General features: G+C 52.3%; 1 protein-coding gene across 1 annotated transcript in view; it reads left to right on the top strand.

The window, feature by feature from the left end:
* The window catches only part of Atcay (ATCAY, caytaxin), a 28,268-nt gene that overhangs the window by 2,196 nt on the left and 12,967 nt on the right, over positions 1–13,105 (top strand). Inside the window, exons 2-6 of the mRNA XM_004632705.1 lie at positions 3,764–3,822; positions 7,126–7,347; positions 9,391–9,576; positions 9,800–9,902; positions 10,760–10,891. Of these exons, the coding sequence (XP_004632762.1) occupies positions 3,764–3,822; positions 7,126–7,347; positions 9,391–9,576; positions 9,800–9,902; positions 10,760–10,891 (702 nt within the window). The remainder of the gene's footprint in view (positions 1–3,763; positions 3,823–7,125; positions 7,348–9,390; positions 9,577–9,799; positions 9,903–10,759; positions 10,892–13,105) is intronic.

Genomic DNA, 13,105 nt, shown 5'->3' with positions numbered 1-13,105 from the left:
CAAGGGCCTGAGTTCAATCCCCAGTTCCGGGAAAAAAAAAGATAAAAAACAAAGAAGGAGACAAGGTTTGGCTGCGTCACTGAGCTGCCCAGGTTGGGCTCTAACTCCCAATCCTCCTGCCTCAGCCTCCCAGAGTTCTGGGGTGACAGGTGCAGGCCACCATGCCCAGCAGCCATCTGCCACCTCACAGGAGCCCACTGAGGTTTGATGGTAGAATCCCTCCCTTCTCAGTTTGCCCTTCAGGCCTCCAGCTGAGGAGTCTGTGAAGCCTTCGACTCCCACATTCACAGGGAAATCTTCCCCCACTTAAAGACAGGGGGTTATAAATGTGGACCTCGGGGCTGGTGCGATGGCTCAGTGGTCTAAAGCACCTACTTAGAACAAGCTTAGCAAAGCACAGGGACCGTGGTTCAATCCCCCAGCACCACATGCCAGCCAGTCCCGCCCCCTGGTGGGCTGAGCTGGCCACACACACACACACACACACACACACACACACAAATAAAAAAATGTGGACCTCATTTGTGAAATCCCTTCACAGCAAAGACTAGTCTAGCACTTGATTGAGTAACTGGGAACTATGTTTTAGCCCACACAATATATAAAAATACAAAACCAAGTGCACCTGTCATCCCAGTGCTGGGGAGGCTGAGGCAGGAGAATAACTTGAGGCCAGCCACAACTACACAGTGCGGGCCCCATCTCAAGAACACAAACAAACAAAAAGATTAAGGGGCTAACATCCTATGTTGGGACCTGGCATGCACTGGCCACCAGGCTGGTGGTATAGCGTAGGATTCTAGAAGATTCCAGGGTCAGCCAAATAGCTTGGTGGAGTAGTGAGACCCTGAACACCCCGCAGACCCTTCCCAAAAAATACAAAAAAAAAAAAAAAAAAAAAGAAATTAAAAAAAAATGAAAACAGGAGGATCACTATGAGTTCCGATCTGTGGAGTGAGACCCAGTGCTAGAAGATTCCACAGAGGCTGCGTAGACATAGATGGTGGTGCGTGTTGGCCAGGAAGGCAGCATAAATTAGCATGTGAGACCTGTGCCCGCTGCTGGAGGACGATTCAGGGGGATAAGCCCTCTTTTGTGAGGATGTGGAAATCTAGACTTTTTTTCTGTGTATTTAGTATAGGGTCTACAGGGTCTCACTATCTAGATGGGACTCATGGTGATCCTCCTGTTTTCAGCCTCCCAAACACTGGGATTACGTAAAGGCGTGCCACCACGCCCAGTCTCAGCGCGCCCTGGTGGCGGGAACCCCAGTCGCACCCCAGCCGCTGTGCTCTGCCTAAGCAGGGGCTTTCTCCTGCTGAGCTATCTGGCCGGCTCGGAAACCCAAACTTTTCATGTCATAGCTGTGACTTCACAGCAGATCTTTGACTGTCTTCCTTGCAATGCCGTGCGGGCTTTCATCGCAGCCAGTGCGCCTGCAGGATGGCCGAGGGAAGCCCCGCAGTCCCTGGCGGGACCAGGACCCGGAGCGAGAAGGTCCCTGGCTCCAGCCCGGAGGCCCGCGCTCTTGGAGCTGCCTCGGTGCAAAGCGGCCCCTGCTGGGAAGAGCAGGGGCTGGAGCCAAACAGAGGAAAGGGCATGGGGTCCTGCTGATCGAGAACAGGAGGCTTGAGCTGCACTGAGGAAAATGGTGAAGTTTGGGCGGCTGGGCGTGGTAGAAACGGCCAGGCAGCGGCGGCGGCCTTCCTGGAGCCCACCTTAAGGGTGCTGACATAGCCCGTGTCGCTTTCCTGGCTCCACCAAGGCAAGAAGGAAAGACCAAATTAATGCATTTCGGTGATGAAAACGTTAATACCAAATTTTCATATTAAAAGAACGTTGTGAGTTGGACAAAACCGCTTTGGGTACAGCAGGTGTCAGCCTGCAATTTATAAAGAAAAAAAAAAAAAATAAGGCCGAATATATAGCTTAGCAGCACAAGGTGCCTGCCTGGCAAGCACAAGGTTCTGGGTTCAATTCCTAGAAACAAATAATGATGATAATAATAATAAGTAGTAGTAGTGGAGATTAAACATTCTCAGCCTTTATATCTTTTAATTTTTTGGAAAAAAATATTCTTGTGTTTTTTGTGACAGGGTTTCACTATGTAGTTCAAACTGGGCTTGAGCTCACCTTGTAGCCCAGGCTGGCCTTGAACTTACAATGATGCTGCTCCAGTCAGCCTCCCAAGTGCTGGGATTACAGGCATGCATGACCACACCCAGGTGTATTTTTTAATTCTTGAGAAAAATTTTCTCTAAATTGCCCAGGCTGGGCTTCAGTTTAAGATCCTTCTGCCTCAGCCTCAAAAATCACTGAGATGACAGTTGAATGCAATCAATCATGGCTACTTTTTTTTTTTTTTTTTTTTTTGGCGGAACCAGGGATTGAACTCAGGCCTTTGTGCTTGCCAGGCAAGCGCTTATTCTACTGAGCCATCTCCCCAGCCCCTAATCATGGCTACTTTTTAATTTATTTTACTTTTTGCAGAGACTAGGTCTTGCTATGTAGTCCAGGCTGGCCTTAAACTCATTGTGTAGCCCAAGGTGGCCTCGAACTCATGGTGACCCTCCTGTCTCAGCCTACCAAAGGCTGGGATTACAGGACTGCAGCACTCTACCCTGTACGAGGGTGCAAATACATTATTGGCCACATTTCTTAAGATGATCTTTATTATTTATAGAGTAGTCTCAGATTTATAAAAAAAAGTTACAAGATAGTAGAAAGAATTCCTAAAGTCAGCTATCGATTTCTTCCACATTTAACATTTTAAATTAGCAGTGAACCTGTCTCAGCCTCCCCAAGCGCCGGGATTACAGGCGTGTACCACCACTCCCTGTTCTGGGGTTGGCACGGCATGCAGTACTGGGGATCGAACCTGGGTCCTTACACTTGTCAGGCAGGCGCTTAGACTGCTGAGCTAGCTCCCTGACCCAGATTGGTTTTATTGATTTATTTATTGGCAGCACTGGGACTGGGAGGCAACCCTTCTACACCCTGGGCAGGTGCTCACCACTGAGCAGCATCCCCAGCCCTTTTTATTTTCTTTTGAAACAAGGTCTTACAAAGTTGTCCAGGCTGATGTGGAACTTGCAATCCTCCTGCCTCAGCCTCCCAGAGTGCTGGGTGACAGGTGTGGCCATCCCAGCTTCTCCTGTCCTTTTGACTCTACATCTGCTACACTGATAGCAGCTCACCAGAGACCATAGCTTCTGGGTCACCCTGTGGAGAATTTGATTTATATTTCAAAGGGGACAAAGCCAGGGGACAAAGGAGACAAAGTCCTTGTTCTCTCAGGGCCTCACCTTGCCCTGTCTGAGAATCCCTTTGAGCTAGGCATTGTGGCATGGACCTGTAAACCCAGCACTCTGGGAAGCTGAGGCAGGAGGATCTCAAGTTCAAGCTCAGCCTGGGCAGCTTAGTGAAACCTTGTCTCAAAATAAAAAGGGGCGGGTTTGTTGCTCATTGCAGAGACCCAGAACTGAAAGAAAATAAATAAATTGAAAATCCTGAAAAGCATCATGTTATTTTGATTTTTTTTTTTTTCCCGGTACCATGGATCAAACTCTGGACCTTGTGCTTGCCAGGCAGGCACTTAGAAAGGAGTCCCCTGGCACTGATGGCTTGCGAATTTTCCATGCCGAGTGAGTCAGGGAGTGCCAGGACCTGAATCTGTTTTGTTGCTTTTCTTGTTCTGTCTGCCTCACCTGCTGCTGCTTCTCATTCTCCACCTGGATTTTGACATCTGCTTATTGGATCACAGGCCGCTCCCAGAGGAGACGGGGATGGAGCTGCTGGGAAGCCCTGGGGAAGATGTGTCCTGTAAGTTTACGCTCAGACCTGGGGCCTTGCTGGGGAGGCTGGCGGAGCTGCCCCCTGCCCCGCGCGGGTCCTCACCCCCATCTGCTTCTCTCCTTGCTGTCCGGTACTGGGCCCAACTCCAGGGGAGAGGCGGGCCAGAGAGGCACTGCCTGGCTTGAGGTCACAGCAGGCACAGCCAAGCCTGCCCATCCTGCACCTTTCCAGTACCCTGCTGAGCCCATGAGGCAGCCAGGGGGACAATGCTGGGGACACTCTGGATGCTTGGTCACCCTGGAGTCAGGCGCAAGAGGCTGAGCTTCACGGGGATCCTGCTGTGTGGACTCTGCCCTGCGCTCTGGCCCCAGCAGCGCCCCATGAATCTGTCCACCTCATCATCGTGGAAACCAGGGCTCCCTTCCAGGCAGGGGAGATGAGGGAATGGGGTTCAGTTGGCCTTAGTTGTTGTAGGGCTGGACCCCAGGGCCTGTGCACCGGCTATGCAGGCGCTCACCACTGAGCCACACACCCCGGCCTTGTTAGGAAACCTGAAGCTAGCGCCAGCCACGAGTTCCAACCCACCTGGGCAGCTTAGCCAGACCCTGTCTCAAAATGAAATAAAAAGGGCTGAGGTATAGCTTAGTGACCAGCGGCTGCCCAGCAGGCACAAGCAGCTGGGGTCTCTCCCCAGCACAGGGAGAGAGAGAGACCAAAGAAAAAGAAAGAAGGAAAGAGAGAGAGAGAGAGAGAAAGGGAGAGCACAAGAAAGAGAAACCTAGAGATGGAAGGAAGGTTGTGGCTAATTTTATGTGTCCACCTGGATATTAGATTAAACATTATTCCAGACATTTCTAAAATGCCATTTTTAGATAAGATTAAATATAAATTAGTGGACTTTGAGCAGAGACAATGGCCCTTCTTTAGGATGGCCCTTCTTTAGGCATCTTCTAATTAGTTGAAGGGTTAAACAGAGAAATACTTAGATCAGCCTAGCGGGAGAGATGCCGCCGGAACATGGCTTCGGTGGAGCGCTCAGTGCCCATTCCTGCCTGGTGTCCCCGCCTGAGCCGCCTGAGGAGCTAGGAGTTGCCAGCCCCTTGTGGCCCCATGGGACCATTCTTTAAAATCTACACACACACACACACACAGAATGGAGGAGGGCAGGAGGCCGAGACTGTCTGCTGTCAGCTCTGCAGATGGGGGGAGGGGCCACAAGCTGAGGGCTCTGGCAATGGCTTCCTGGAGCAACTCCTTGTCCCAAACTCCAGGGCTCCCAGGCCCCAGGAACTGAAGGGAAGCACCCCCCATGCAGAACCCTAAGGTAGACTTACTGTTGGCCTCTAGCCCCGAGAGCAACCAGCCTAGGACAGTCTGCGAGGAAAGGGGCTGCAGGCAGGACAGGTGCAAAGCGTGGGTTGGGGACCCAGCTCCTGGCCCCTCGAACCAGGGGTTCTGGCTGGGGATGGTGGTGCAGGCCTGTCATCCCAGCACTCTAGGAGGCTGAGGAAAGAGGATCGCAAGTCTGAGTCCAGCCTGGGCAACTTTGCGACTTAGCAGGACCCTGTCTCAAAATATAAAAATAAAAATAAACACATCAGTGAATAAAATAAAGTGGACTGGGAGCTAGTTCAGTGTGAAGACCCTAGATTCAGTCCTGGTATGGCAAAAACAAAAGCCAAAACCAAACGACCTCAGTCTGTGTGGCTCTCCCAGGCCAGCATTAAGTTTGACAGGTGGGTGGCTTCAGTTGATTCCGGCCCTGCGTAGAGTCAGGCAGCAAGGCTGGGCTGAGGTCCAGGTGTGGGCAGGGCTGGCTTCCCCGGGCAGTGAGGAAAATCTGTCCCCACTGGGCACAGCTCTAAGGGTGGCTATCAACTCTGAGAGATTGGGCTGAGGAAGGGTCACTCCGATCTCTGCCCCAGTGCTCACAGCCTCTTCTTCCCATGTGTTGGTCTGTGTCCTAATGTCCCCTTCAATGATGATGCCAGTCACAATGGATGTCCCAGGACCCAACTGTAACGGGCTTGATTGATCCCTGATTTGTTTGTTTGCTTGTGTTTTGAGACAGGGTCTTGCTATGCAATTCAGGCTGGCCTTAAACTTACTATGGAGCCCAGGCTGGTCTGGAACTCACTATGATCCTCCTGTCTCAGCCTCCCAAGTGCTGGGGTGTGTAGCCTGCCGGGGTGCTACATGCCTTGCACCCCTGCACCCTGGTTCTTTTTATTTAGGGCAAATTTTATTGATGTTTTTGTCCTTTTTTTGTTTTGTTTTGTTTTTAATTAAGGACAAATTCCATTCACTTTCAAAGCTTGAGAATAATCTTCTTTGGCTCAAATCTCTGTCCTGGGGCCCACATGGTGCTGTCACTGGCTGCCTGCCTCTCTCTGCTAGTGACCAGTGTCACGTCCACACACCCACAGCCTCCCACTGCACTGTGGTGTTTAGTGTGACCTCAACAGGAAGAGAGAGCAAAGTTTTTGCCAGACTCACTAAATTCACCTCCCAGACCCACTGCCCATTAGGAAGATGGGAGAACCAAGAGACTCAAACTGGAAATCCTCCTGCCTCAGCCTCTGGAGTAGCTGGGATGACAGGTGTGCACTTCCACACCCAGCTCATGACCTCTGAGGAACACATAACATTTCTCTGCCAAGGCACACACTGATTCCTTCAAAAGCTCAGGGACCAAGCTGAGGAACCAAGAAGTTCATGGGGGAAAGACAGGAGCCAGTGCGTTTACTGCCAGAAAAACAATTGTCACCCTTCAATCACCAAGGAATAGGGGTCCCGCTGACTGCACCCTCAGGGGTCACAGGATGAAGCTGAGGGTGAGATCCAGCCCCCCCCCATTTCCACCTCTGTTTTAGATACTACTTTGGGGTCAGAGGGTGTCTTTCCTCCCAGGCTCACTTCAAAGGACCACCTCTACTCAGTTTGTTCTTGGATTGGCTTAACTGCTTTAAAAGGGGACAACTGGGGCCGGGGAGATGGCTCAGTAGAATAAGCGCTTGCTTGGCAAGCGCAAGGGCCTGAGTTCAATCCTCAGTTCCACCAATAAATAAATAAATAAATAAATAAAATAAAAAGGGACAAGTTAGGTGTGGTGTGGTGGTGGGTTCCTGTCATCCCAACATTAGGAAGGCTCAGGCAGGAGGATCACAGGTTCGAAGCCAGCCTGGGCAGCTTAGTAAGACCTTGTCTCAAAGCAAAAAATAGAAAGGGCTGGGGTGTAGCTCAGTGCAAAGCCCTGGGTTTTATCGCCATCATGAGGATGAAGAGGGAGAGACGTAGCTCACCCGCACCCTGCCTTCGCGGCTTTTGTAGCCCCACCCAGTGCACTGAACTTCGGGGGAGCTCATCGCAAGAGGAAGACGCTGGTGGCCCCCGAGATCAACATCTCCCTGGACCAGAGCGAAGGCTCTCTGCTGTCCGATGACTTCCTGGACACCCCCGATGACCTGGACATCAATGTGGATGACATCGAAACCCCGGATGAGACCGACTCACTGGAGTTCCTGGGAAATGGGAACGACCTGGAGTGGGAAGGTAATGGTTGAGGGGCTCTTTCGGGGCCTCCCTGCCCACATCCCAGAGCCATCTCTGCACCCATGATGGATGACAAAGGAGGGTTGGGGACACAGGAGCCTAACTCAGAGCCTCTCTGGGAGGGTCTATAGCCATACAATTGCTTGCTATTTTTTCTGTTTTCTTTCTTGTGCGTGGGGGGGGGGGGCAGTAGGGGAGGGAGTTGAGACAAACTCTCATTATGTAACCCAGGCTGGCCTTGAGCTCACTTTGTAGCCCAGGTAGGTCTGGAACTCACTATGATCCTCCTGCCTCAGCCTCCTGAGTGCTGGGATTACAGGTGTACACCACCATGCCCAGCTGGACACACTTTTTCTTGCGTCCATGTGAGCATTGAGGGGGGGATATGTGCTTCCTGTAGGTGCCCACAGTGACCAGGGCCGCTGGCCCACATCCAGTCAGTGCAGCACATTGATCCTGGCTAGGTCCTGACTGTGGGCCTGGGGACATGGTGGCGAAATGACTGGCAGATGTGGACCGTCCCCACCTGGGCACAGAGGGAGCCAGCAAGAAAGGCTCTGAATGACGAAATCTGCGCACTAAGGGCGACGGTCCTGGGGGTCAAAAGAGAATAAGAAGTGATGTGAGAGATTAGGGCCCCCCCCCCATGCTGGGCCTTGTCTGGGAAGGAGTGTGGCTGTCACAAGGAGGGGAGCCCCTGGCCTGGAGCAAGTGGAGAGCAGGCTTGCCACTCAGCACCCTGCCATGCCAGGGCACCCGACAGAGAACTTGGCCTCAGTTTCCCCAGGGCCAAAAGCAGAGGCCTGGGTGAGGCCCCAAGTGTGGAGCTCCGTTTCCAGGGCAGCCAGACCAGCTGGGTGCAGTCACTTGAGCTGAGGTCCTGTGTGATCAGCATGGAGCAGGGAGCCAGGCAGAGGTTGAGACGGTTTGAGGTGGTGACAGCAGGTCTCCTGGGACCCTAGGGTCCCCAAGAGGAGTCAGGCCAGAGTCTCCGAATGATCAAAGGCATCCGTGGCAGCGGCCACCAGATCCAGCATGTGACACGTGTTTGGAGACATTGCGTGTTGTACCCAGAGAGAAGTAGGACCATAGGCACAGGGAGGCCAGAGAACAGGCAGGATAGTGGTGTGCCAGGAGGTAGGAGTGACACTTGGGGGCCAGTTGTCACATCAGGGTCCTTGGGGAGTGGAGCAGCAGCGCCGGCTGAGCAGGTAGCCTGGCTCACGCTGAGCCCTGAGTTCTTGGCCTGTGGTTGTCTCGAGGCAGGAAAAGCAAGAGGGACAGAGGGGCCCACTTTAAAAGCTGGGCTCTACCTAGGCCACCTACTTCTGTCCTTATGCATTTTCTCATGATCCACAGTTTTAAAGAAAAAAAAAAACAGGATTTGGGTGTGACATTGTATGTATGTGTGTGTGGCTTGCCAAGGCTGGCCTTGAGCTCACAATCCTCCTGCTTTGGCCTCCTGAGTAACTAAAATGACAGGTGTGTGTTGCTGCACCCAGCTTGGGTGTGATTTTTCGACTCCATCCCCACTCGGTCTCCCCAACATTCCACCCTAACATGCTTAGTCAGCAAAATACAGGAAAAGAGCACGCGTGTGTGTGTGTGTTTGTGTGTGTGTGTGTGAGAGAGAGAGAGAGAGAGAGATGCCAGAAGATAAGTGGACACTGCCACAAAGGAGGGATACAGGGTACTCCTGCAGAGCCCTTAGGTTCCATTGCTAGCATCTGTTGAAAGAAGGTAGCTATAGACAGTGACCAGGAAAACGGCTAGGATGGAGCAGCTGGAAGGCACAGGAGCTGCCGGACACCTGCTGCCTGGGGCGGCCATCCTGGGCACTTCCTGGAGGTGGTGGCGCTCGAACCAAGCCTTGAACATGGATCAGGAGAGGAAGGTGGCCAAGCAGAGCCGGGCAGGTGGAAGCTGAGACCCCACTTCCAGGGAGCAGTGGTGGGAGGCTGGGGAGGAGGACTGGGTGGCAGGTTAGGATGACTGTCCGGACTCAGGTGTGCTTCCTGCCTCCCCCGCCCGGCTGGCTTCCAGATGACACCCCTGTGGCCACCGCCAAGAACATGCCCGGGGACAGCGCAGATCTGTTTGGGGACAGCACGGCGGAGGACGGCAGTGCCGCCAATGGGCGGCTGTGGCGGACCGTGATCCTCGGGGAACAGGAGCACCGCATTGACCTGCACATGATCCGGCCGTACATGAAGGTGGTCACCCACGGAGGTGAGCCCTGCACCAGCCCTGTGCTCTGTCCTCACTGTGGCGGGCGGAGGCTTCCGGCCGCTCTCTGGACGCTGCTGTCTTCTGCGGAGGCTTTGCCTTGCTCAGGGAAGGCAGTGGGCTGGGGCAGGACGAGGTGTGTAGGAGGTGGCCTAGGTACAGGAGCTCAGAGGACCTGTCCCGTGACTCCTGGGGACCCTGGGCCACTTGTCCATGCCTCCTGCAGGGTACTACGGGGAGGGCCTCAACGCCATCATTGTCTTCGCCGCCTGCTTCCTCCCGGACAGCAGCGCCCCAGACTACCACTACATCATGGAGAACCTCTTCCTGTAAGTCCCATCTGCTGCGGGCAGCCCTGGGCCAGCACCATGCCGCTGAGACAGCCCAGTCCCTGGGGTACCAGGTTGGGGGCCCTGCAAAGAGCGCAGGTATCAGCAGACCACGACGTGGGCCAGCAGCCTGCTTTATTATATATGAGTCACAGTCTCACTACGTAGTTTAGGCTGGCCTTGCATTCACTCAATAGCCCAGACTATGAACTCATGGCGATCCTCCTGCCTCAGCCTCCCCCGTGCTGGGATTTCACCACAACCTGCTTTATGAGGTTCCCTGTCTTCAATATTATCACCACCATCGCCATCACCGTGACAACCAACACCATCACCACTACCATGGCCTTCACCGTCACCAGCACCAACACCATCTTCCTAGGCAGGGAGGTAGAGACAGGGAGGGGAAAGGATTTTGCTGGTCCCCCAAGGAGAGAGATGGGCCCCAGGCTTCCTGAATTCCAGAGCAGATGGAGTATCTGCCAGTCCCGGCTCTCTGTGGACACCTGTTCCCAGCTGGGGCTGGGGCTGGGACTAACACCATACCAGGGATCAGAAGCATTCAGTGAAATCGTACAAAATGCTCCGCACCGGGCACATGCACGGTACCATGACAGCCACCCCCTGACACTGCACTTCCACCTTCTTTTTTTTTTTTTTTTAATTTTGTTTATTTGTGTGTGTGTGTGTGTGTGGCCAGCTCAGCCCACCAGGGGGCAACAGGGCCGGCTGGCATATGGTGCTGGGGGATTGAACCGCGGTCCCTGTGCTTTGCTAAGCTTGTTCTAAGTAGGTGCTTTAGACCACTGAGCCATCTCACCAGCCCGTGCACTTCTACCTTCTGTACCCGCACCCAGGTACGTGATCAGCAGCCTGGAGCTGCTGGTGGCCGAGGACTACATGATCGTGTATCTGAATGGTGCCACCCCCCGGCGGAGGATGCCGGGCATCGGCTGGCTGAAGAAGTGTTACCAGATGATAGACAGGAGGTGAGTGCAGGCTGCTTGCGGGCGGGGGAGTGGGGAACAAAGCGCCCCCCGCTGATGTGTGCTGGGCACGCCTGCAGCCCCAGCACTGGGAGGCTGGGGCAGGAGAGTGGCAGTGAGTTCAAGGCTAGCCTGCGTTACATAATGCGTTCAAGGCCAGCCTGCACTGCCTGTGAGACCTTGTCTCAAAAAAACAAAACTAAAAAAGAAAGTTCACACTGGCCAAGTGACTTTGAGTGGCAGGTGGTGCCACAGTTTGGTGGGGTGGCCCGTGACAAAGCAGCACAGAGAAAGAGTTTAAACGGGGGGCCAGGGAGATAGCTCAGTAGAATAAGTGTTTGCCTGGCAAGTACAGGGTCCTGAGTTTCATACCCGGTACCACAAAAAAAAAAAAAAAAAGGAGTTTAAACAGACCATGTTTATTACTGGCTTAGAACTCACAGCAATCCTCCTGCCTTGGCCTCATGCATGGCCTGGTTCCATCTTGAGGCCACCAGGGAGAAGCTACCCTGCCCTGAATGTGGCAGTAGCTGCAATCCTAGTGTGTTCAGCTTGTCAGATTGTCACCCCTCTCTCTCCCTCCATTGTCACAGGATATTCTCTCCATGTGGCTTTCTATGTCCAAATGCCCCCCTTTTTAGGACCCTGGTCACAGTGGATTGAGGGTCTGTTCTTCCTTAGCGATTTATGATTCAATTTATGACACGTACAGTTTCCAGGTCAGGTTAAAGGCTGTAAGTGCACAGAGACCCTCAGTATATTCACCATGCACTGTCCCCGCTGTCCACCTGATACAGGGAAAAAACTGATCTCGGGTGGGTGACCTCCAAACAATACAGGGAACCTCCAAATGACGTAGGGAAAAATGATCTCCCAACCTGACCTGGACGAGTTCGTGTTCTCTAAAACCGAAGAGTGAATTTTAGGAACAAAACGGAGGTTACGAGCAGAATATATTTATTGAGAGAAAGAAAGCCTCTGTCTGAGAGATGGACAAGAGGGGGGCTGAGCGGGTTGACCCCGGGGAGCTGTCTCTTCCAGGGACCTTCCTAGTGTAAAACCATTCAGGACTGAGGTGGAGAAAATGGGAACTCCGTGGGGTGGGACAAAACTATAGTCAATCAATGGGATTACAAGCACCATTGCTCAGGTAAAATTGATGAAGCCCAGGACCAAATGGGGAAGGGAGTCACGTAGCAAGCAGGAATGAATGTAAAACAGGACTTTTATCTGTTTTTTTTTTTTTTTTCGGTACCGGGGATTGAACTCAGAACCTTGTGCTTGCAGGCAGGTGCTTATTCTACTGAGCTATCTCCCCGGCCCCCAGGACTTTATCTGTTGACCATCAGATAAGGATTCTCCCTGGCTTTCTCAGGGTGATGATCAATCCCAGATGCTAATCTTTAGGGAACTCAGCATTGTTCGGTCTCTGGCTCACAACAGGAGCATCCATCCTTCCCACAGTTGTGAGATGTCTTGTCTTCTGTGTTATCTCCTTTGAGGGCCTGGCCCTGTCTAACTGCCTATAATATTTCTATCTAGGGTTGGGGAGATGGCTCAGTAGAATAAGAGCTTCCCTGGCAAGTGCAAGGACCTGAGTTCAATCCCCGGTTCCGAAAAAAAAAAAAAATCTATCTAATTTGGCTGCTTGCACCATGCCTACGGGCATTCCATCTCCTCACACTGAGCCTCCATCCCTTTTCCAGCTTAGTACCATGTCCTTCTTCCTGTGTCTAGATCTGATGACACTGGGGCTGTCCTGGGAGTGGTAGCATGTGTCCTTTTGTGACTGACACAGTTGCCTAAGAAGCACGGCCTCAAGGTCCATCCATACTGTGGCAGGTGTTGGGGTTTCCTTTTCCTGGCTGAGTAATACTCCAGCATGTAAATGAACCCAAGTATATGTGTGTCTGTCCTTTGTTCTGTGGCCACTGGGCTGTGTCCAATTCTTGATTATCATCAGTAACCTCAGAATAAATTTTTTCCATAATTTTATTGAGAAACAAATAGCAATGAGACTGTTTCAAACAAAATTGGTAGGACAGTTTCAATAATTAACACATTGCATACATTCTTCCTAGTGGTTAATTGCTGTACAAGATGCGGACTTGATATCCTATCTACAAACACTATTAGAACAAATCCCTCTATTCATTAAGAGAATGTAAGCAAATATCTATCCTAACCACTTTGAATACACAGATACAAAATGGACAT

Source organism: Octodon degus, unplaced genomic scaffold, assembly GCF_000260255.1.
Source record: "Octodon degus isolate 3935 unplaced genomic scaffold, OctDeg1.0 scaffold00050, whole genome shotgun sequence".
NCBI classification, from domain to species: Eukaryota; Metazoa; Chordata; class Mammalia; order Rodentia; family Octodontidae; genus Octodon; species Octodon degus.
The sequence above is the reverse complement of the archived record's forward strand: the minus strand, read 5'-3'. Positions and strand labels throughout refer to the sequence as shown.